This window comes from Apodemus sylvaticus, chromosome 5 (genome assembly GCF_947179515.1).
Source record: "Apodemus sylvaticus chromosome 5, mApoSyl1.1, whole genome shotgun sequence".
NCBI classification, from domain to species: Eukaryota; Metazoa; Chordata; class Mammalia; order Rodentia; family Muridae; genus Apodemus; species Apodemus sylvaticus.
Window position 1 is genome coordinate 104,064,256 of NC_067476.1, and position 24,035 is coordinate 104,088,290.

A 24,035-nucleotide genomic window follows, 5' to 3' on the forward strand; every position below is an offset into this window, starting at 1 on the left:
CCCCAAATCCTTGGGTGTGGCCATTTACTTCCCTCCAGGGAAACAGGGAAAGTGTCATCACTGGCAAGAGTGAGAGCCCACAGACAGCTGTTTTCTTTTGAATGGATTAAAGTATTGCCCTCTTTATAGGTTTATAGAATCTTGTCTGTAATTCTAGTTTTCAACCCTGGGTAATTTTAGATATATAACTAATTCTAGGTGATCCTAAACACACGAAGTGTGGGTTTTGGTAAAACCTGATAACAAAATAGAGATCTGGATACTTAGAAAACATGCTGTGGGTGGGGGAAGGTAATGTTGCTTAGTGGTAGTGCATGTGCCTGGCTTATATGAGCACAGTAGAGATGACTCTAGTTTATAACCCTTGGCTGGAACAGGGTGGTCCAGTCTTCCAGAGACTCAGAGGTAGTTCAGATAGACAGCACTGCCTTGGATGATGAAGGCCAATGATCACACAAAAGACACAGAAGCAATCAGTTTAATTTTTCAGCCATGTTACATCCAGGTACACTATCAGTCCAATGAGTTCTATCACCAGAAGTTGTCATTTTATTCCTGCAAGGCAACTCCACGAAACTTGCTTAATTGTCTAATTCTCAAGGTTAACCTAGAAATGTCACTTTTCAGGATCTGAAAATGACTTAGCTAAAGTAAAGTTGAAGAAGCCAAGCATCTCCTACTTTCCTAGTCTCCTGGGCACAACTGAGGAGATGATTCCATGCCCGCACCCTAAAATTATGGCAACGTCAAAAACCTGTAAGAACCTAGGATGGCTCTCTACTTGCCATGGTGGATGTAGGGGAGAAAGTCAGAAGAACAGGTGGGCCCCATCTCAGCTGCTGTGTTCATCAGAGGAGAAGGTTCTAGCCCTCTGGAGAGTTTCAGCTGCCCCTGTTCTTTTCTTCAAATTCCAGGATAAGACCTTTAATGTGGGACAGTTTCTGATGCAGGTACTCACAGCGATGCTTCTCTTCCCTGTAGCTTGGATACCGCTGCAGAGAAAAAGCACCCTTGTCAAAAAGTAAAGCGGCTTCTACCTTACTACTTCTGTGCTCACAGCTTGACTTACCTTTCTGAACTTTTTATACTCCTGGACTATCTTGTCTTCTAGTACCTGAAACACAATAACACAAAACTGAAGAGAAGGGAAAAGAGGGTAAAGTAAGGAATGGGAGTAACTTCTGTTTTCATTCTACCAAATGTTATGACAGGTTTGCTTGTTCCTTTGCTTAGTCACTAAACATACATGTTTTGGGGTAATTAGCAGGATGATGATGGCCAATCCTGCCATTACCTTGTGCTCTGGAGTTCCTCGCTGAAGTCTCTTGATCTCTGCCCCCAGCTCTGTGAACCTCTGGCTTGCAGCCCCAACTCGAGCATGCAGAATGCGGTATTCAGCGTAGTCAGTCTCAAAGTCCTGCTCATAGGCCTGTTGTTGCTCTGTGCTGTGGATGGCTCTGTACTGCCTGCCAGGGATATGACACCTTCAATTTTATTATCCTTAAAAGCACTTGGCTGCTTACACATACAGACTATGAAATTGGAAGTGTGGGGAACTCACAGGACATAATCTGGTACCTCCTCAGGGCTTGGGGATTCAGAGGCTAGGAAGGAAGCAAGAAAACAAGTAATTCTTGGTTCTTTTTCCATGGGTATTTACCCTCCTCTCATCAATTCACCTGATGGAACTGAGAGACTCTGTTCCAGCCTGGAATCTCCATCTCCATCTTCATCTTCATCTTGCCCCCAGTCTTCTTCCTCTTGGGAGTCCTGGTTTGATAGCCCTTGTAGTGGACTTGAGGCTGGAGGCAGAGTTCTGAGCCTCTTTTCCTCTGGTTCTTCAGTGGTTATAGGTGCTGAACGTTTCTGTTGGGGAAAAAAAAAAATGTAACAAACAGCAAGCCAGGAGGTTCTTTAGACAAAACTGCAATCCCATCAGCTTCTAGGTTTAAGACTTAGCCTAATTTTTAAAAAGTACTCTTGTGTGTGTGCTCATGTGCACACATGTGGACGTGGGGTGTCCTCCATTGCTCTTGTTTCTCCTAGGCTGGCTAGCCAGCAAGATCCTAGGATCTACCTGTTTGTTTCCAGTAATGGAGTTAAGAGACACAGGAAACACTGCTCAGCCCTTACATAGGTGCTAGGATTCAGACTCAGTCTAAACCTTTTGCTTGCACTTACTTGATAAGCCAGCATTTTTTGTTTTGAGACCAATCCTTAGGAAGTCCAAGCTGGCCTACCAGTTTGTGTAGCAGCATAGCCTGTCCTATCTTTGGAGACCCGAGATACAGGCATGTGCCAGATTTTATGCTGTATCAGTACTGTAACAATCCAAGATTCACCCTGCCTTTTAAACTACTCTTCAAAAAGCTCTTGCCTCTCTGGATATCTCAGCACTCGGAAAGCAGGGACAGGCGAATCTTCGAGTTTGAGGCCAGCCTGTTCTTATCATAAGGAGTTCCAGGCATGCCAGGATTACACAGTGAGAACCAGACTCCAAAAAGAGACTAAAGTCCTTGCTTACCTTGTCCAAGCGTTTCTGGCCAGCAGGGGAAGGCAGTGTCTGATCAGGCTCTCTGTTTGTAAGATAAGTGTGGTTCCTAGGCGTTTTGGAAGGAATGGGAGAGGCCAGGGTGAGAGCTGAGCCTATACTGCCTATTACAGGAATGACCAGGTAGAGATCAGACCCAGCCTGTCCCAGTACCTCACTTCCCACTGTGCCATGGGCTCACTGGAGGATCCTGGGAGTGGCAGTTCGCGGTTGCTTGCCAGTGGGTCAGACACCTGTAGGAAGTTGTAGGAAAACTTGGCTCCCTGGACCTGGGTGTCCCACCTTATGCTGACTACCTGCTGTTTATAGTCTCACCTCATCTAGTGGCATCTGGGGATGGCCTTCGGGTTCATCTCCAGTGTCCTGCCAGCTCTCAGACTCTCTGGCACCTTCAGTCAGGTGTTCCTGAGCTAACAGTGGAGCTGGGATAGTATCCATGGCTGCCCAAATAGTGAGCCGCTCTCTAAGTGAGCCCAGGCAGTGGAGACAGTTAGGCCCAGATCTTGAAAGATGGGAAAAATAGAAAAATGAGTTGGAGATCTTCTGAACGCCTCTTCCCATTTCCTGCAAACTTCTCTTACCTGTTGTCTGGTTTTCCTTACCTTCCTAAACGTTGGTACACAAGGTCCAAGCTACCATTAGCGCCCTCTTGGCCACACTGGGATACTATGAAGGAGAAAAGGCAGGACCATCCAGGGCCTGGAAGCCTTAGGTACTAGGGTAGGAGATGGTAAGCCCAGTTAGGCCGGCCCCTCTTCCTCCTGCCCATGCCACTCCTCCCCAAACAAGTCTAAGACTGAAGACAAATCCCCAAGGGGCTTGTTAGCACAAGAGGTGCAGCTGGGTCCGAGTTCCCCCAAGAGGCAGAGACTGCACAGTCTCCTGGGACCACAGCCCCACATCCTCATAGGGTTTAGTTCTCATAACTGCTCAGACTGTGACCTCTGGCAAGCTCCGGCCCAGAGCGCACCTTCCTGGAGCCCACGCCTATGCTCCCTCACCCCCAACCTCCCGCGCACATCCGGCCGGCACTTACCCCTCGGTGGCCTTGGAAGGCGATCACTGGCCGTACCTGCAGGAAGAGCCCAAGCACCAACTGAACACAAAGGAAACAAAGTCCCCAGGATCGCGGAGGCTGGGGACACCTGCCTGGCCGGCTTCACTTGGAGGCGGAGGTGGGGTGGGGTGATGGTGGTGGGGACTGGAATCTGAGAAAGCCGCACCTCCCTAAGACCCTTCTCCAGCAAAGCCTACAGAGGCCGAGGTCCGGTTGGTCTGGAAGGGAAGAAGGAGCCAGGGGGCCAGCCGCACCTGTTGCTGCTGACACTCTTGCAGTGCCCGCAGCGCCGCTTCGTTGAGCCTTAGCATCAAGAGGCTGGTCCGAGCAGCGGGGGTGAAGAGGAGCCGCATTTTCCCACTCAGAGCTTCCTGGGTCCCCTCCATGTTGCCAAAGTCGCGCACATGCAGAACCGGGACCACAGGTGAGGGCCACCTCTGCTGTGCAAGCCTAGGCTGGTACTCCCGCCCTCCGGGTCTGCCCCGCCCTCCACCATGACCCCACCCCCGGCACCGCCCCAAAGTTTCCCTGGTCTGGTGGGCGGTACCTCACTCACCTCTGCTGCTGGCCAGGACCCAAGCGGTTTCTTAGTTTGGCTTGGTTGTTCATTACGAGGAGCTATCCAGGTCTAGGGACAAAGAATCTACTTCCAGGGTCTGACCGTCACCCAGAATCCCTTGTTCTGCCTCAGTTTCCCCATTCTGGATTCAAAATCGCGGTTTTTAAGTAAAAGCTGAACCTGAAACCACTTGAGGGTTTCAGTCTCACAGGGGAGGGTTTCGAGGCTGGTTGATTGGCCGATTGAGTCATTTATGCCTCCGAGGCCCTGAAGTTCCTAGGGAACCAGAGGATGGCAGACCCCAAGAGGGATCAGTGCAATGCTTTTTCTTTTTCCGCCCTAGGTGCTGCGGCTGCTGAGGCGAATCCCAATCTAGTTTCTAAATGGGACTTGGTGAGGCTGTAAGGCCAAGTGGGTGGGTGTCTCAGCAGACTTGGAAGCCTGGCTGTCTGGGACTGGAGCCAAGCCTATCGGTGGATGGGGATGTGGGGCGTAGTTGGTGGCAAAAATATAAATAAAAAATAATAAAATAATAACTAAATAAACAATCGCAGGGCAGGCAGAAAGCCACCACTCACTCCCAGGTGTCACTTCGTAGCCTAATAAACATAATGGAAAGTGGCGAAACCGACAGCTGGCTCCTTCTGAAGGCTCTCTCCCCTCCTCTTTCTTTTGTTGTTTCATTTAGACAGGTTTTCATTCACTCTGTAGATCACTCTAGCTGAACTCACTAGCAATTATTCTGCCTATATTTTTCCAAGTGCAGGGATTATAAGTGTTAGCTTCTACTCCTGACTTGACTAGAAGGTGCCTGGAAGTTGTAGAGCAGGGACAGATCCTATGGCTGCTGAGACCCCAGGGCAAATTTCAGGCTAGTGTTTCCTGTCTCTATTTGTTCATATTTGGTTGTTTCTTAGAGTCTCTTATCTTCTTTTTCCTAACTGGGATCTGTTAATGCACACACACACACATGAGATACATATATATTAGATACATATGTATTATATATACATACATGTGTGTGTGTGTGTGTGTGTGTGATTCCAAGTGATTTTAATGCTGTTCATCTCAAAACAAAATATTTGTCACAGCCGGGCGGTGATGGCACCCACCTGTAATCCCAGCACTCTGGGAGGCAGAGGCAGGCAGATTTCTGAGTTCGAGGGCAGCCTGGTCTACAGAGTGAGTTCAGGACAGCCAGGGCTACCCAGAGAAACCCTGTCTCAAAAAAACCAAATCCAAAAAACCAAGGAAAAAAAAACAACAAAAAAAAAAAACCCAAACAAAATATTTGTCAAAACCCATTGAACAATGTACTCAGAACATGTACTATATATAGGGAAATATTTGCAGTAATGTTGATTTTTAAAATCTTGGCAACAAGTTGCCATCAGCAACCACAGATACATTTACCTACCCATTGAACCATTCTATTTTTGTGGAAGACAATTTATTAATTTTATAAGTAGTTATAACCCTCTATTTTTCTTTCTTTCTTCTTCCTTTTCTTCTTTTCTTCTCCTTCATTTTAGAATCAGGGAACTCACTCTGTAGAACAGACTGGCCTCAAACTCAAGGATCTGCCTGCCTCTGCCTCCCAAAAGCTGGAATTAAAGGCTTGGGTCACCACACCTGGTTTAGTGGTTGTAATTCATAAAGCTGATGGCCTGGGCTTTCTTTTCTTAGATGGTAGCTGGGACCTTTTATAGGACATTCCTGAGTTTAAACTCAAAAGAGAGACCAGGGCCTGGGGATCAAGCTTGTGGATAGAATCCTTGCCTGCAGGCATGATTAAGCTTTTGGTTGGCTTCCCCAGAGTACACAGGTGAGCATGCAAACACACGCAAACACACACACAAACATGCAAACATACACAGGCAAACACACACAGACATGCAGACACACACGCAAACACTCACAGACATGCAGACACACACACACACAGACACATACACACACGAATGTAGGGAAAGCCTCAGTGGTGTCTATTAGTAGGATGGCTTGTGCCAGTAGTTCAAGACAGACTGGGCAACACAGTGATAACCTAACCTCATTTTAAAAACAATTAAGCCAATAAATAATTCAAGAGCAAATGGAATAGCAGGTAACTGAGGAGGGTAGTTGGAAGACAGTGATGGGGCCCAGCATTTGCGGGGTGACCACTGCTTGCGTGTCATTCAACGTTCACAATAGGTATTATGCACATTTTCAGGCACTCATTCATTCAGCAAAATTTTCCTGAGTACCAGGCTCTTACTGAAACTCAGGGATAGCTCAAATAGCAGATTTCTTGTTCTTCTTGTTCTTCTTCTTCTTCTTCTTCTTCTTCTTCTTCTTCTTCTTCTTCTTCTTCTTCTTCTTTTTCTTCTTCTTCTTCTTTTTGGAAAAGCTTAAGTTCTAGAAGGGAAGGAAAGACTAAAAATTAATATGAGAAATAAAAAAGCCGGGCGGTGGTGGCGCACGCCTTTAATCCCAGCACTTGGGAGACAGAGGTAGGCGGATATCAGAGTTCAAGTCCAGCCTGGTAAACAGAGTGAGTTCCAGGACAGCCAGAGCTACACAGAGAAACCCTGTCTTGAACAAAAACAAACAAAGAGAGAGAGAGAGAGAGAAATAAAGAAAATTTAACAATAACATACAGTGCATGTTAAAAGGTGATAATGCCACAGAACGAAAGGAAAAGAAAGCAGGGTAGGAGAGCTTGGGAGTGGGAAAGGGATGGGGGGAGCCTGGGATGGGAAAGGACTGTGTAGTCATAAAGTGTTGCAGAGCAGGGCAGGCACTTAGCGTGCACAGACCAAGCCCCAAGCCGGGCGGTGGTGGCGCACACCTGTAATCCCAGAACTCTGGGAGGCAGAGGCAGGCAGATTTCTGAGTTCAAGGCCAGCCTGGTCTACAAAGTGAGTTCCAGGACAGCCAGGGCTACACAGAGAAACCCTGTCTCAGTAGCTAAGAGCACTGACTGCTCTTCCAAAGGTCCTAAGTTCAAATCCCAGCAACCACATGGTGGCTCACAATGAGATCTGACTGGCAACCATCTGTAATGAGATCTGACACCCTTTTCTGGTGTGTCTGAAGACAGCTACAGTGTACTTTGATATAATAATAAATAAATCTTTTTAAAAAAAAAAAAGAAAAAGAAAAATCAAATCCAAAAAAAAATAACAAAAAAGCATGCACAGACCACACATTCAAATCCCATCACAGCCCTCTCAAAAAAGAAAGATCCTTGAATGTAGAAAGGCAAGTTTGCATTCAGCTATGGTGGAGTATACTGACCATCCCACTTATTTAGGAAACTGAGTCAGGCCTGGGCAACCTGTAGCAAGCTGGGCAACTTATCTCCAAAACAAAAGAGAACAGAAAAAGAAATGTGGGTTCATTATAGTAAACCTGATAAGAATACTTTTGTGGTGGGGCACACCTTTAATCCCAGCATTCAGGAGGCAGTAAAGCGGATCTTTGGGGCTGGAGAGATGGCTCAGTGGTTAAGAGCACTGACTGTTCTTCTGAAGATCCGGAGTTCAAATCCCAGCAACCACATGGTGGCTCACAACCATCTGTAATGAGATCTGATGCCTTCTTCTGGAGTGTCTGTAGACAGCTACAGTGTACTTACATATAATAAATAAATATTAAAAAAAAGCGGATCTTTGAATTTGAGGCCAGCTTAATCTATAGCGTGAGTTCAAGGATAGTCAGGGCTTCATCGAAAAACCCTGTATCATACAAAACTAAAGAATACTTTTGGTGAAATGAAGGGGAGGGAAGCCTGGTTTGAGGCTGGGGATGTAGCTAAGTTGATGCAGCGCCTGTTGAGCATGCAAAAAGGTCCAGGTACAGTACTTTTTAAACTGGTATGATAGTGGGGTTTGGTTGGTTGGTTGGTTGGTTGGCTGGTTTGGGTTTTTCAAGACATGGTTTCTCCGTGTAACCCTGTCTGTCCTGGGACTCCATTTGTAGCACTGGAACTCAGAGATTCACCCATCTCTGCCTCCTGAGTACCTAGATTATAGGTGTGGGCCATCCCCAGTGTTGCGATTATAGGCATACCTTTGCAGAGGACCCAGGTTTAAACTCCAACATACACATGGGGTCTTAAACGTCATACAACTACCAGTACTTCTAGTTCTGGGCATCAGACATTCATTTGGTACACATATATGCAGATAAGACACTCAAACACATAAAATGAATTATTAAATAATAATAAGATAAAATAAGAATGGAGATGTCAAGCCAACCATAGTGGGTTACCCCTGTAAACTTAGTGCTTGGAAGGCTGAGACAGAAGATCCACAGTTCTCTCTGAGCAACTTGGAGAGCCCATTACTCAAAACAAAGGTAAAATTCCTGGTGCTATAGCTCAGTGGTCCAGTGCTTTGAAAGGCCTTGGGCTCGGTCCTAAGTGCTGGAACACAGAGAAGAAAATTAAAGAATCTAGTCCTCCCAAATGTAAATAATCTGCCTAACAAATATGTGTGTAGTTTCTCCCATTGCTCTCTAATGATATTTTTGTAAAAACTTCAGTGTTTGCATTAGTCAGGAAAAAAAAAAGGACTTTATGGTCTTCTTACTTAATCACTATCACTATTTTTTCTTTTCTTCCTATTCTCTCTCTCTCTCTCTTTCTCTGTTTTTGAGACAGGGTCTAGTAGCTCTAGTATAAACTGCCTCACCACCCTAGTGTTGGAATTAAGGGTGTATACCACCTTGCCTGGTTTCTTTTGGGTTGTTTGTTTGTTTGATTTTTTATTTATTTTTTATTTTATTTTATTTTATTTTTGAGACAGGGTTTCTCTGTGTAGCCCTGGCTATCCTGGAACTCACTCTGAAGACCAGACTGGCCTCGAACTCAGAAATCCGCCTGTCTCTGCCTTCCAAGTGCCGGGATTAAAGGCATGTGCCACCACCACCCGGTCTCTTTTTTTGAAACAGGGTCTTACTATGTAGCCCAGGCTGCCCTTGACTTTCCTGCCTCAGTCTCCGAGTGCAAAGTTACAGGTGTGAACAACTATGCCTGGCTCCCTGAATCCTCTGTGGAGCTGCTAATTTTCCTACAGTGTTCCCACCATGGCTGTCAGGATGCCTTCTTGTTTTCCCTGCTCTAAGAGCATTTTCATTTCTATGAAACTTTTTTTTTTTAATGGAAACATACTCCCTTGCTTTTATGAACTCTGTTCCTCTGCTTAAGTCTTGCCTTGGTATCATTGTGAAGATTGTCCTTTTGCCTCCTTGACCTAGTTCCAACTTAGTTCTCACTCACTAACCATGACTCTGGATGGGCCAGCGGCCTGAGGGAGTAGGGTCTGATGGTTCTCACAGGCTGGCTGTTCCCTCTCCTGAAGGATTCTTCTGCCCCTTCTTGGCTGTTCCAATTCTCCATCCATCTTTTTACTTCCATTACAACATGAGTGACTTCACTGGCCCAAATCAAGGCCTATGAAGCTCACACATTTCTTCCCAGCATAGAAGCAACAATTCAGTTGTTACTATGTACTGACACAAGTAACATTGCTTCATCTTCATTCAAATTATACTGACATCTGTTTGGATGGGTCAGTGGGCTTGTGCTCTGCACCCTGAGAAATGTTTTGAATATCACCCTTGTATAGAATATGGTTTTTCTTACAGGCAATTGTCATAATCAATTTGCATGTATCTATGTAAGTACACATATAAAGTGAAAGAGAGGGAAATAGTCTTTTTGTTCTGTAGCATATTTAAGATTATATTTATTGTGTGTATGAACATGCACCATAACATGTGTGGAGGTCAGAGGTCAATTTTCAGGAATTAAAGATGGCATGTTTGCCACTGTATCAAGCCTTTCATATTAATTTTATTTATTTATCCATTTATCTATTTATTTATTTATTTATTGGTTTTTCGAGACAAAGTTTCTCTGTATCACCCTGGTTGTTCATATTAATTTTAAATAAAAGATATAAAGAAAACTTTTTTGTTTTGTTTTGTTTTGGTTTGGTTTGTTTTGGTTTGGTTTTTCGAGACAGGGTTTCTCTGTGTAGCCCTGGCTGTCCTGGAACTTACTCTGTAGACCAGGCTGGCCTCAAACTCAGAAATCCACCTGCTTCTGCCTCCCAAGTGCTGGGATTACAGGCGTGTGCCACCACTGCCCGGCTAAATAAAACTTTTGAACACCAAAATGAAATAAATCCAATACACACATATATGAAAATGTCACATGATAGTCCATGAACTTTTCATTGAGACAGGGTCATGTAGTTGTGACTAGCCTGGAAGTTGCTTTGTAGACAAGGCTGGCCTCCAACACATTGATCTGCCTGCCTCTGCCTCCCCCATAGCTGGCTATGCCCCATCACACAAGGCTTCTTATGGGCATCACACAAGGCTTTTTATTGTGCTAGATTTTGGTTTGGTTTGATTTGGAGTTTTTGTTTAGTTGTTAGTTTTTTTTTTTTCCAAGACAGGGTTTTTCTTTATAGACCTGGTTGTTCTGAACTCACTCTGCAGACCAAGCTGGCCTCAAACTCACAAAGATCCTGCTGCCTCTGCCTCCCCAGTGCTGGGATCAAAGGTGTCTAACCACCAATGCCTGGCCTTTTTTTTTTTTTTTTAAATAGTGGGAACTGAACCTTTGACCTCATGCATGCTAGACAAGCTTTCTAGGAGAAGCTACATTTCAAACCTTTTTTTTTTTTTTTTTTTTTTTTTGGTTTCTCAAGACGGTTTCTCTGTGTAGCCCTGGCTGTCCTGGAACTCACTCTGTAGACCAGGTTGGCCTCAACTCAGAAATCCGCCTGCCTCTGCCTCCCAAGTGCTGGGATTACAGGTGTGCGCCACCACGCCTGGCTCTCAAACCTTCTTTCTGTCCCTTTAAGACAGGTGTCACTAAGTTGGATGGCTTGACCTTATTCTTTACCATTTGTAGACTTTGAGCTTGCAATAGTCCTACCTCTGCTTTGTAGACATACAGGCTTGGCTGATTTTTATTGTGGTTGGTTTTTTTTTTTTTTTTTTGGATTTGGTTTTTTTGAGACAGGGTTTCTCTGTATAGCCCTGGCTGTCCTGGAATTCACTCTGTAGACCAGGCTGGCCTCGAACTCAGAAATCCACCTGCCTCTGCCTCCCAGAGTGCTGGGATTACAGGCGTGTGCCACCACCGCCCTGCTTGTTTTTTCTTCTTTTGAGTTTTTTGATTTTCACTTTTATCACTTAAAAATAAATGTGGAAAGCCGGGTGGTGGTGGCACACACCTGTAATCCCAGCACTCTGGGAGGCAGAGGCAGGCGGATTTCTGAGTTCGAGGTCAGCCTGGTCTACAAAGCGAGTTCCAGAACAGCCATGGCTATACAGAGAAACCCTGTCTTGACGGCCCCCCCCCCCAAAAAAAACCCCACAAAAAAACAAACAAAAAAAAACACTCCCAAAAAATGAAACAAAACAAAAAACCCCAAAAGTTGGGGGGTGCTAGAAATGTAGCTCTGTAGAGTGATTTTGCAGTGTGCATGAGACACTGGTGTTGATCCCCAGCAAGGAATAAAACTGACCATAAAATGAGGTCAGAAGGTTCAGATCATTCTTTAGTACATAGCTAGATCCATGTCACTCTGGGCTATATATGAACCTTGTCTCGAAAGTAAATAAAGTAATTTAAGGTGTGTGATTCCATGATTAAACCTATTCATCTAGCCAGGCATGGTGGGACATGCTTGTAATCCCAGCACTGAGGAGGCAGAGGCAGGTGGATCTCTGTGAGTTTGAGGCCAGCCTGTTTTACAAACTGAGTTCCAGGACAGCCAGGCTGTTACACAGAGAAACCTGGTCTCAATAAAACAAAATACCAAAAAACAAAACAAAAACAAACAAATAAAAAAAGGGGGGGGGGAAGAAAAAGGAAACTCAACCCCCAAAACAAAACAAAAACACCCTTGGTTAATCTTCAGTGGGCAGTTAGTCAAGGAGGTGGAAGGGGAGAGGAAAGAACTGGCAGAAACATATTACCATTAATAGTAGGATCTGTAGAGAAGACTCAGTGTGTTTAAGAGGATTGAATATTCCAGCAGAGGGGCTGGGGTTGGTTCTCAGCAGGCATACTGTGTGGTTCATATCCACCCATAACTACTCTGGCTTGAAGCTGTCTAACACTTTTCTAGCCTTCATGGGTACTACACAAACCCACACCACAAACATACACACCTATTTTTGAAAAAAAAATCTTAATATATTTGGTTTTTTGAGACAGGTTTTCTCTGTGTAGCCCTGGCTGTCCTGGAACTCACTCTGTAGATCAGGCTGACCTTGAACTCAGAAATCTGCCTGCCTCTGCCTCCGAAGTGCTGGGATTACAGGCGTGTGCCACCACACCCGGCCCTAAAAATATTAATAGTTCAAGTGGGACTGGACTTAGGAAAAAATTGAAGATGGTAATGATATTTTTGTTTTGTGTTTTTTGTTTCCCATCTGCTCTACATAAAGCTAGTTTGACGCCTTAACCTCATCTTGATTCTGAGATAGGCATTTGTTTATAGTACCATCAAAATTTTTTTTAAAGATTTATTTATTATTATATGTAAGTACATGGTAGCTGTCTTCAGACACACCAGAAGAGGGGTCAGATCTCATTACAGATGGTTGTGAGCCACCTTGTTGCTGGGATTTGAACTCAGGACCTCCGGAAGAGCAGTCGGTGCTCTTAGCTGCTGAGCCATCTCTCCAGTCCCGTACCATCAAAATTTACCACCATTCATTTAAATTCATTTCCTTCACCCTTGTCTGTGTGTCTTTAGGGGACAACTTTCAGTCTTTTATCTTTCTGAGGCAGGGTTGGTCATTGTTTTTATTGGATTGCTTTGTATACCAGGCTAATTGTTTCATGAACTTCCAGAAAATTCTCCCATCTCTATTTCCCTTCTTACTCTAGGAGTGGCAGATACACACCACCACACCTGCCGTCTTCTGAGGGTTCACGGGACCAGTTCTGCGTCCCTTTAATATAGTTCCTTATGTTGTGGTGAGCCCCCAACCATAGAATTATTTTATTGCTATTTCATAACTGTAATTTTTCTACTGTTATGAATCATAGTGTAAATATCTGTGTTTTTCAACGGTCTTAGGCGACTCCTGTGAAAGAATAGAGAGAAGTCTCTGAATACAGCTGCTTAGTGTAGGTACTAGACAGGAGAAAGTGCCTCAACTCAGGATTTCTTGTGCCTGACCAGCAAGGAACTAATCCTACTGTTCTGATTCATGTTGGGGTTGTTTCATGATAGCTTAGCAGAATTCTTCTTATCCTGGACCTGGCGCGGGAGGGAAGGCTTAATTAATTTCTTCTACGGGCACGCATCTGTGAAACAGCAACCAAAAGTGAGAAAGATTTAGTTACCAGTCTGATTTCTCTTACAAATCAAATGTAAGGTTTGGGGGAAATGGTACAATGTAGACGCGGTCTAGAGAAAGAGAGAGATGCAGATTAACAAAATACGAGCATTCCTAATCTCGATTCCTGAAGTAACTCCACAGTCAGATGCCGGTATGCTTCGTCACCCCCAAGGCACATTCAAAGTTTCCTTGGGCAGTCTGGAAGTACAGTTCAGTAGTGGAGATGATCATGCAGGAGCTCTGGACTCCAGCTCTTGGGAAATGATTGCAGGATCACTTTATGACACACTAAAACTGGCTGCGATCAGGGGCGGGGAATGTGGAAAGGGGCTTCCTAATTGTCTGTGCATGTTTTCAGACAACTGTGGCAAGTGTTCGGCTAAAGAGGCTCCGGGACGGGGTAACAGCACTAAGTTTAGCTCCAGAGAACTGATAGCTCATAACCGGATGAACGACCTAGGAAATCCCGCCCTCACCCGGTCCCCGCCCCGCCCCCGCGTTCCTTCGGGGCGACTTTGTCAGTCAGTACCCTAAACTGTCCCACATGAGGTCACTTTGCCCGGTCACGTGCTCGGCCCCGACGGAGCGCCACATCGCCAGCCGCACCCCTCCACCCCACCGCCCACGTGACCCGGCCTAGTTTCTCCAGGCTGGACCCAGCGCTCCGGGGAAGCCCCGCCCCGTGCCAGGCGCTCCGCCCGCGAAGCTCGGCTCCTCGCCCTGCGGGACTGGCGCGTGGCACCGCACTCCACGTGTTTCCCTCTGCCCAATGAGAGCGGGCGCCCGGGCGTGAAGGGGCGGGAGGAAGAAGACGACTTGGTAGCGTCGCGCGAAGGGGGCGGGGCCTGCAACGTCGGCCCGAACGAGGGGACGCAACGGAGGCAGGTTGGAGCCGCTGCCGTCGCCATGACCCGTGAGTGCTGGGACCTTTCCTTCTCTCCCTTTTCTTTCCGCTCTCGTTACCCGCGCGGCCGGGCGCCGGCGTGTGCGGCCCCTCAGCTTCCCCGGCGGAAGGTTCTTTGGGGAGAGCTCTCCGGCTGCCTCCCGCTCAGCCGGAAGCGCAGCCCTCTTGCACGCCGCCACTTGGGGAGACCCCTGTGTTGGGCGCGGGCCGCCGCCGGCTTTCCGCGCCGGGGAAGCCGGGTGCCCCGGGCGGTGGGCCCCAGCGCGTGCCCATGAGGCCCCGGGGCTTCCTACACGCCGCAGCAGCTGCCTGGGCCCCCGCGCCGCCCCAAACTTGACGCGCGCCGCCAGCAGTCTCGACCGCACCGTCCTCCCGCACCCCCAAGTTAACCTGCTCCGGGGCGGCTGCCACACCCCGGCAGCCGAAGCCCCGCGATGGGGTCGGCGCCGCGGCGGGGGACAGTCGGGTCCCAGTTGCGGGAGGAGGGGCGCTGGTGTGTACGTGGAGCGGCCCCGGCGTCTCACTTTTTACCTTCTCTTATTAGGCGGTAACCAGCGAGAGCTCGCCCGCCAGAAGAACATGAAGAAGCAGAGCGACTCGGTTAAGGGAAAGCGCCGAGACGATGGGCTTTCTGCTGCCGCCCGCAAGCAGAGGTAGCCCCAGGGAGGGGAAAGGAAGGGTCGGGCCGGGACTGGACGGGGAGACCTGGGTGAGAGCGAGGGGTGTACCAGGAAAGAGAACTATTGCAGGGTTCGAGTCGAGGTTAGATGTGAGGGGCAGAGTGCATTGCTTCCGCTGGGGTTTTATTTCCTCCCCACTCTAAATTGTTAGGTCACAGCCATACAGGAAGGGACTGGGGCGGGTCCCTGTCCGCAGGCTGATTTCTGCGGGCCCTGCTTCTGACCTTAAGGGTCAGGAGCGTCACATTACAGGTGTAGTTGTTTTGATGGCCCAGTACTTTTGACCCTCCTTGCTGCTTGTATCTCCTCCCTTCTCCCAACTTTCTCACTAGTGTTGTTGGGGTGTGGTACTTAGTACAGAATAGAGAGCCTTGGACCTGAGTGGCCCGACTTCTGACCCCTTGGGCAACAGCCATATGGAGACTGATTGCCTTTTGACCCTTAGCTCTATTCCTCTTGTTCTCCTAGGGTGGGAATATAGCAGCCATATGCTGAACTTTGTCCCATCCACTTCCATCTTATCCTCTGTACCCTTCATCCCCCTGCATCTTGTCCTTTTTGCCCTCTGGTACCTCCCAGTGCCCCATCATCTCTACCCCCAGGGACTCGGAGATCATGCAGCAGAAGCAGAAAAAGGCAAACGAGAAGAAGGAGGAACCCAAGTAGCTTTGTGGCTTCGCGTCCAACCCTCTTGCCCTACGCCTGTGTGCCTGGAGCCAGTCCCACCATGCTCGAGTTTCTTCCTGTAGTGCTCACAGGTCCCAGCACCGATGGCATTCCCCTTGCCCTGAGTCTGCAGCGGGTTCCTTTTGTGCTTCCTTCCCCTCAGGTAGCCTCTCTCCCTCTGGGCCATTCCTGGGGGTGAGGGGGTTACCCCTTCCCAGTGTTTTTTATTCCTGTGGGGCACACCCCAAAGTATTAAAAGTAGCTTTGTAATTCCTTGAGCGCCTGGTTTGACTGGGGATTGGGGGAATGGGGATGGAGGAGTGACTGCCCTTTCCTACTAAAGGGGAGTTCTGTTAGGCACCTAAGAGATTATGATTTGTAGACTTCATAAGGCAAACGTCACAGAAGAAACCTTTATTTTAACTATTGCAACCAGAAAAGCACTCCAGTTATATGGCAGGGGAGTCCTCTTAAGAACTATACAGACTTCTGTGATTTCTGTCCCCCACAGTGACCTTGAGCACTATCCCCAGGATGGTCATGAGGGTCATAAGAGGGGAAGGATCTAAGACCCAAGTTTGTCTCTTCCTCATTCTTTGTTTGCTTGAAAGTTGGCTGGAAAAAAATCCTGCTGCTCACCGACTTCCGGTGGTCCGCTGCTCTCTATGTTCATTCTTTTCTGTTTTGGGTGGTTTTTGTCTTCCATTCCCTCTGACTTCAAGATCAGGATTAAAACCCGTGGTAGGCTCTGCTCCTTTCTTCCTGGTTTGCTCTGTGGTCTGGGCTTCAACCTCTGCTCTGGGCTGAGCCACTTGTTTCCTTTTGATTGCTAAGAGCAGACCCACGTCTTGAGTCTCTGTAGGTGTTTCCCTGACCCTTTCTCCAGCTCAGGAACCAGGAAGGGGCTTGTGCCACGCTGCTAGGATCAGGTAAGGCCCCTGGGTTCACTTCCTGGGAGTACGAGTCTTGAGCTTTAATGAAGCCACTAGTTCATCTACTTCTTCCAATTTAGATACTTAATGAGCTTGAACAGTGATAACTGTTCATTTGTCCTTGAGGTATTGGCTGGACGGCTCTTGGAGCTAAGATTACGAGTGTAAAAGTGTCTCCCAGTGGTTAATGTAGATCAGGAGCCAGTTTTTCTGTGGCAGTACTGAAGCCATGGCAGTGTTGCCTAAAAATTCTAGGGTGCTGGTGATTCTGAGTGGGGAGCCACCAGTGGTGCCAGGAGCAGCCCCAGATAGAGGAGTACACAGGCCCAGCACGAGGCAACTTTGACCCAGAAGGTAGTCCAGCTACTCTTAGTGAAGGTCTTCTCCAGTTCTGCTTCCTCATAGCTGTGAAACCAAAGGTGATTAGAGATGATGCAGGGCCTTGGTGTTTGAACTCCCCTGCTTTCTCATAACCAGGACAGATCCTTGTGTGTCTCTCCCAAGAACTTTTGGAATGGCCTTAAAGTGTTTGCTTAAAATAGCTAGGTTTTCTAGAGAGTCTCTTAGGTTTGCTTTCATCCTACCTGAACCAGTTGGTAAGGGTAACCATGACATAGAGCGAAGGGAGGAAGAAGGCGAAGTGGAAGCCAGAGTAGCTGTAGGAAAGATGCTGGCTTTGCCCCGGAGCAGCCTGGCCTGGCCCTGCTTCTTCACCCTAGAGAGAGCCGCGCGGGTGGGAAGCAGTGCTGCTGGCACTCCCCTCCCCTAGCTCGTGGGAAGGCTCTGGAGGGCTCTGGCCCTTTACAGGGTTCAGCTGGCTAGATTGTTCACGTGACTCACCATCCTCTGGTTCCACTGTGTGCGGGCAGCAGAAACAGACTGAGGGCTTCTGTAAAACAAGGCAAGGTGTTGTGAAATGACTTCAAGACAGTGTGAGGGTACTAATTTAGAAAATCTCCTCTTTGAAAAGATTGGCCTTGTGTAAGAAGTGGAGGCACACCTGGGTTCAAATTCTTGCTCCAGCATATAACTGGCTATGCAAACTTTGGTAAGATGTTTAATCTTTTGTGCCTCAATTCCTCCATTTGTGAAATGGAGCAAATACCTACCTCACAGGGTTGTTGTGAGGATTAAATTAAATGAGACTATGTATGTAAAGTATCTAGCACAGTGCCTAGCACATTGTGGGTACTCAATAAAAGGAAACAGCAGCTAGAATCTGAGCATTCTGGGTAGAAGTTGGTAGGATGTGTGTCTCTGTGTTCTGGGGAGGGGTGTTGGGGGTTTTGAGCTCTTGATGCCCACCTGGAACTCAATACTTGGAAACCTTGATGATCCACAAGAGTCCAAAAAACTCTGCTAGGTAGGAAGCCTCGTTGCTGTGAAAGAAATTTTTTTTAACTTTGCGCCAAATATGAAAGATTGGTAGCATTTACCATCAACTAGTCCAGTTTGGCCTCCTCTCAGAGGGTATTGTGCTCCCAGAGGCCCCTAAAGTCTGTGCATTTCAAACTCACATTCTCTCCTGCCTCCGTCATCTCATACAGATCATCTGACAAAGTGCTATTCTTAGAAATTGTCCCTGTTCTTGGGGAGCTTTTCTGGTTCTAGACTTGCTCTACACTTTAAATAAACCACAGCCCTGGACATTCTTCAGTGAGTCCTGGGCATCCACTCACACTTCCCGTTGGCATCTTTACATACCAAGCAAAGAGCACACAAGCTTACATGATGCCAGCACTAAGCACTGCTACTGAGGTATCCAGTATTTGTAGTTCCATTTTATTCGGGCTAGGCAGGCACAAGGTGTGATTCTGTCCTTGAGAGGTTATTGCCGAGGGGCAAGAGAACGAACAGGGTTATGAAGAAAGCTGGGCATTTAGATGGAACAGAAAAGGTCTTCAGCACTATACTGGCAGTCTGGGTCCTCACTTGTCTCTGGGGGACGGCTGGACAGTGCAGAGAAGGTCAGATACATGATGTAGCAGCTGATAATAGCGGCTTGTAGAAGGCCAGAATTTGGTTGCTCTAGGGAGAACAGGGGTTAGTTGGCAGGAACGGAGTTAGTACTACTTCCACATGCACTTTTGTCCTCCCCCATCCTTTGGGGGAGAGTGACAAAAGCAATCAAGGTACTTACCTAGGAACACCTAGGAACCAGCTACAGTCTTGAGCTGCACCAGTCAGCCTAAAGAGTAGTTAAGGGATTAGAACTTTAACCCATGACTGATTAGCCCACTGGTCCACACAGTACATTCTTTAGCTTTTTGCTGGTTTTTAAATTTTTTTTAATTTACTTTTTTTTCTTTTTTTTGGTTTTTCGAGACAGGGTTTCTCTGTGTAGCCCTGGCTGTCCTGGAACTTTACTCTGTAGACCAGGCTGGCCTCTAACTCAGAAATCCGCCTGCCTCTGCCTCCCAAGTGCTGGGATTAAAGGAGTGCACCACCACTGCCCGGCTTTGTTGTTCATTTTTTGACAGGATTTTACCATACACTTCAGACTGGCCTTGAACTTTTGCCTCAGCATCCTGAGTATTGAGATTATGGGTATTATCACCATTCTTGATTACCTGTTTGTGTTTTAAGAGGCTGACTTGAACTCCCTACCCTGCTTGTGTTTTTGTGGCCTTGAATTATTGGCCCTCCTGTTTCTACCTCCTCAGTGCTGGGATCACAAGTAAATGTCATTAATATCTGATTTCCTAAGCATTTTGATATTGTTCCTTGGGAGGCCATGGGAGCAGTACCTGCTATGGCCTTTGCCCAGCCTTTCTGTATTGAGTAATGTCTGTCAACCTCCTTGGGAGGAGGGAGCCTTTAGGGTTATGTGTTTACCAGTTTGTGTGTGTGTGTGTGTGTGTATCACACATGGTTGTGAGCCACCATGTGGTTGTTAGGAATTGAACTCAGGACCTCTGAAAGAGCATGCAGTGCTCTTAACCTCTGAGTCATCTCTCCAGCCCATCCTTAACAATTCTTGTTCCAGGACTGGGCAAAGGCTGTGATAAGCACCAGCTGTAATAGGATGAATGTGAAGCCTCCACAGATGCCAATATAATGCCAGGCTGTAAGACAGGCACCATTGGGAACTTTTAGCTCTGGCTGGTCATGATATATCAGTATATATATCTCTCCAACCCGCGCACGCCTTTTGATTAAAAGGCTTCATAGCCTAGGCAGGTCTCAGACTCAATCCTGCTCCACTCTCCTGAATGCTGGGATTACAGGTGTGTAATATAAGTCAAGCTTCCTGCTCTTAATAGCCTCCTCTTGCTGATGACGGTGTAAGATGAAGAGCACCAGGGAAGAGATGCTCATCAGGGTACAGAAGGCAACGGTACAGAGACCTGACAGGAACAACAGCGTGAGGCTCCAGAAGCTAGTTAGGGTAGAGAGAACATCAGATTGAGGAGAAAAGGCAAGGGGGGATGGGGAGAAAAAGTGGCAGGTGGAATCAGCCCCAAGTCCCATTGTAGTCCAAGTTCAAACTCATGCCACAGTCATCTAGTGGCCTTTGCCCAGCCCAGAAACTATCCTAGAGTTTCTTCACCCACTCCCAACCCCCACAGGGTTTCTCTGTGTAGCCCTGGCTGTCCTGGAACTCACTCTGTAGATCAGGCTGGCCTCGAACTCAGAAATCTGCCTGCCTCTGCCTCCCAAGTGCTGAGATTACAGGTGTGCGCCACCACCGCCCTGCTGTCCTAGAGTTTCTTTTAGCCAGCTTGTGTCTACTTCCCTCTGTCCCATCCCTATCCAAAAAATTACACACAAACCAGTTCTGCAGCTGTGCCTGAGGGCTGGTAGGGGAGTGGAGGCAGGCTAGCAGCACAGCCTACAGCAGGTGGAAGGTGGCAGTTCCTGCACATACTCCATACACAGCCCCAGACCCACTGAGCACTGGACAGTCAGAGTTGCCAAACAGGTGGGCACATAGCATTGAGGGCATCGGTATCTGCAGGGAGTTTGGTTGTGAGAAAAGTCAGGGCAAGCCACAATATACGGGCAGGTCTCAACTTTTCACTGGAAGGTTGACTCCTTTGCTCCTTGTTCCTAATTCAAATCTTAAATGTTTATTTTCCACATGTTGCAGCCCCAGTCCACTTACCCCATATGCTTTGCCCCAGACCCTTTCTACCGCTGTCCTTGACAACAGAAGGCAGCAGATTGCCGAGGCCCCCACGTGGAGAAGGATGTAGAGCAGGCGGCTACAGGTAGACTCTGTCAGAGTGGCAACCACTGGTCCAAGAAACAGGGCCGCAGCAGGACACCTGGGGATAGAGCAGATGTAGGGAGCAATGTAGTTTTTCAAAGGAGATTAGCCAAAGGTCAAGTTCCTAAACTATCCTACTGTCCGGTTATGAGCCACTTAGGATTACCTTCCACAAAGCATTAGTAAGATTTTCATTGCAAGAACTTTAAACTTTAGTGTATTCTTGAACCACTTTTTCCTAATAATGAGTGGGAATGTGGGATGAGATGTTTACCTATTATTCAGGCAAAGAACCAGGTTACTCTTCCCAACTCCTAGTTTTTTTAGCTATCTCTTGCTTAAGGGCATTTTCAAGTCTCTTCTCAAACATCTCACCTGATTGAAGGGGATTTTCTCCACGACATCACTGACTCCACCGTGCTGCTGTGCAAGGTCCTGGGTGGTGTGCCGGCCTGTGACGACTTTAACACCTTTCATTTTTGGCCCAGAGATTAGATGTAGATCCAGTATTGGAAAAACTGATGAGGAACAGCCGTTTCTCAGGATTTTCGCCCATTGGACTGTCACTTTGCTGGCCTAATCATTCGTTTTAAAGGCGGCAGTATGGACATGTTATAAAATGAATACAGATTACCGGGAAGTGGTGGATGCAAATACTCTTATGAAGATGCCTTCACCAGGCTTTGTATTCAGGATCATTCGGACTGTTTTCTGAGATTAAGAGCAGCTGGCCTATCTGGTCTGGGGATTAGGGTTTTTAATTGATTTAGGATTAGCCGCCTTGATTGGACAGAATTCCGCGTGTGTGTGTGTGTGTGTGTGTGAAGGGATTGCTCTTAGGGATATGGTGCGTTTGGGTGGTGTGGGTAGTGAACAGATAGTCGAAGGAGACTTCAGAAAACAAGCTGGGGAGAAAGTCAAAAGCGAACCTCTTTCCTAGTTGAAGCTTCTCAAGATAGGCACAAAGGTGTGGTCCAGCGCCTACCCCGCCCCTTATGTGGGCGGAAGCTGAGGGTTGCCGGAAGTTGTGAAGCGGCAGCCTATGCGGCGGCGCGGTGAGATCGAAATGGCGACCGAGGGAGACGTGGAGCTCGAGTTAGAGACAGAGACCAGCGGCCCGGAGCGTCCTCCCGAGAAGCCAAGGAAACATGACAGTGGTGCTGCTGACCTAGAGCGGGTTACCGACTATGCGGAGGAGAAGGAGATCCAGAGTTCGAATCTTGAGACGGTGAGGTTGACTGGGAGCTTGTATGAGAGGGGTTGAGAATGGGGCGGGAGGGAGGTGAGGCAGACTGGTTTGCTGCTCACTGGGGCTCCAGGACCGCTGATAGCTACAGTGGGATTTGGCAGTAGGGTGGCGCTAAGCAATAGCACTCGCCCAGTCTGCTGTTTGCTTAAGAATTTGATAGAGATAGGGCCTAAATGTATCTCAAGTGCATGAAATTAAGCGTAGTCCTTTGGTCCTGAGAACACTAGTAGTTGTGAATACCTGAAGAACCACGTGGTGTTTATTTTTGGTATTGCGTTTTAGATCGGAAAAAAATTTGGGTCGCACGGTGGTAGGTAACTAGATTCGTGTTTTCTACAGGCTATGTCCGTCATTGGAGACAGACGGTCCAGAGAGCAAAAGGCCAAACAGGAGCGGTAAGTTTAAAGCACACCGCCAGCACTACCAGTCGATCCTCGTTCTCCAGGGGAAAAAGTGTTAAGTCTTTAACCAATTCCTATAGATCTAGGGGTTACAACTTTGTTAGTGGAAAGAAAGGTTCCTGGATACGTTACTGTCAAACCCCCAGGGGAAAGAGTTGGCGCATTTATTTGCTCTTTTCAGTAAACCTTGTTCCACCCATTTTCAGTGTGTAGCTGGGAATGTTCCTTCTGGGAGTTTATAGCAGAGGGAAAGAATGAAAGCAAATGTATATATATTTACAGGGAGAAGGAACTGGCGAAGGTCACTATCAAGAAGGAAGACCTGGAGTTGATAGTGAGTAGTAATGCTTTAATGGATTCCCAAGAGAAGTTCTACCTAATTTGGGTTCCTGAAACAAGTGGAAAAGTTTGTTGATAAATTTATGCCTGAGAAGAGGCTTCGGTGACGTGGTTTCCCCTTTTGCAGATGACAGAAATGGAGATCTCTCGAGCAGCAGCAGAAAGGAGCTTGAGGGAACACATGGGCAATGTGGTGGAGGCTCTTATTGCCCTGACCAACTGACAATGTGCTTTTTTAGGCATTCTGGACTGATTTACTGAAATAAAGTACACTGTTTTGCTGGGGTTTTTTTCTCTAAGTTTTATCTTAGATCAAATGCATTATATATTCTATTTTTTGTCAGTTTCTATGTTGGACCTTGATGAAACTGCATGAACAATCAGTATAAAGAAGTACCTAATGTTCAAATACAGGCTCTTATTGTGTGTGTGTGCGTGTGTGGGTATTCTACTGACATAGTGTTTAAAACAACTACCATATGGGAATCGAATTCATGTTTGAATCAAATTCTTGTCCTTTTCCACTAAGTCATCTCACCAGCTCTACACAGCAGATACTAGGTGGTATGTTAGTCTTACTCATCTGACGAGCGCCTTGGCAATATAGAGTACATCTGGATCCTCTGCCAAAGATCCAAATGCATCTGTTGCCTCAGATCTGTTCTTTCTGTATAAGCCAGGCTGTTTCCAAACTCAGATCCCCTCTCTAACTTGAGAGCTGCTTCAGCTACCTTTACCAACTCTTAAGGCTAGCTTATGAATATCAAAAGACTAGCACCTATTTGGGGGCTTTTAAGTTACCAACCTCATTTAAAAGCAACGAAAATATTAGGTTCTAGAAATGGGGACCTAGATCATCAAAATGTTGGATTAGAGCTAGAGCGATGACTCAGTAAATAACTGCCTCAAAAGCAAAATGAGTTTGGATTCCCAGTAACTCTAAAAACCCAGGGGTGGTGGGATGTTCCTGAAACCCTACAAAGGGGGAGCTGTGCTGAGACGACAAGCTTCGTCTAATCAGGACTTGCAGCTTTGTGAGGGCATAGCACTGGAACACAAACGTAGAGTGACTAAGGGAATGACGACCGACTTCAGAGTCTCACGAGCCCATATGTGGGTAGGAA

At 47.1% G+C, this 24,035-nt stretch overlaps 4 protein-coding genes across 6 annotated transcripts; 2 read left to right on the forward strand and 2 right to left on the reverse strand.

Moving 5' to 3' along the window:
- Positions 1-462: 462 nt before the first annotated feature.
- Positions 463-4,081, reverse strand: Ell3 (elongation factor for RNA polymerase II 3). The gene is made up of 11 exons (XM_052183400.1): positions 3,863-4,081; positions 3,588-3,623; positions 3,154-3,266; positions 2,867-3,053; positions 2,705-2,784; positions 2,525-2,600; positions 1,680-1,866; positions 1,562-1,604; positions 1,295-1,466; positions 1,070-1,114; positions 463-992 (listed from the first exon to the last, which is right to left on the reverse strand). The coding sequence occupies exons 1-11, from the start codon at positions 3,992-3,994 to the stop codon at positions 882-884; spliced, it is 1,182 nt and encodes a 393-aa protein (XP_052039360.1). The 5' UTR covers positions 3,995-4,081; the 3' UTR covers positions 463-881.
- Positions 4,082-14,335: 10,254 nt separating this feature from the next.
- On the forward strand, positions 14,336-16,058 carry Serf2 (small EDRK-rich factor 2). 2 transcript variants are annotated; one of them, XM_052183406.1, is made up of 3 exons: positions 14,336-14,443; positions 14,979-15,087; positions 15,694-16,058. In XM_052183406.1, exons 1-3 carry the CDS (start codon positions 14,437-14,439, stop codon positions 15,977-15,979), a joined length of 402 nt encoding a protein of 133 aa, XP_052039366.1. In that variant the 5' UTR covers positions 14,336-14,436; the 3' UTR covers positions 15,980-16,058. The 2 variants fall into 2 exon arrangements, with proteins under 2 accessions (XP_052039366.1, XP_052039367.1); XM_052183407.1 differs by having other exon boundaries at positions 14,337-14,443; positions 15,717-15,869.
- Positions 16,059-16,198: 140 nt separating this feature from the next.
- Positions 16,199-21,886, reverse strand: Serinc4 (serine incorporator 4). Its single transcript, XM_052183412.1, is given in 15 exon segments — positions 16,199-17,117; positions 17,297-17,403; positions 17,518-17,601; positions 18,018-18,026; positions 18,028-18,091; positions 18,417-18,546; positions 18,648-18,854; positions 18,857-18,901; positions 19,685-19,777; positions 20,013-20,036; positions 20,039-20,091; positions 20,486-20,664; positions 20,818-20,938; positions 20,940-20,980; positions 21,298-21,886. Coding segments are annotated over 15 exon segments (1,413 nt in total). The 5' UTR covers positions 21,400-21,886; the 3' UTR covers positions 16,199-16,963.
- Positions 21,887-21,901: 15 nt separating this feature from the next.
- Hypk (huntingtin interacting protein K) lies at positions 21,902-23,196 on the forward strand. 2 transcript variants are annotated; one of them, XM_052183408.1, is made up of 4 exons: positions 21,940-22,150; positions 22,511-22,566; positions 22,855-22,906; positions 23,039-23,196. In XM_052183408.1, the coding sequence occupies exons 1-4, from the start codon at positions 21,965-21,967 to the stop codon at positions 23,132-23,134; spliced, it is 390 nt and encodes a 129-aa protein (XP_052039368.1). In that variant the 5' UTR covers positions 21,940-21,964; the 3' UTR covers positions 23,135-23,196. The 2 variants fall into 2 exon arrangements, with proteins under 2 accessions (XP_052039369.1, XP_052039368.1); XM_052183409.1 differs by lacking the exons at positions 22,511-22,566; positions 23,039-23,196 and having other exon boundaries at positions 21,902-22,150; positions 22,855-22,914.
- The last annotated feature ends 839 nt before the right edge of the window (positions 23,197-24,035 follow it).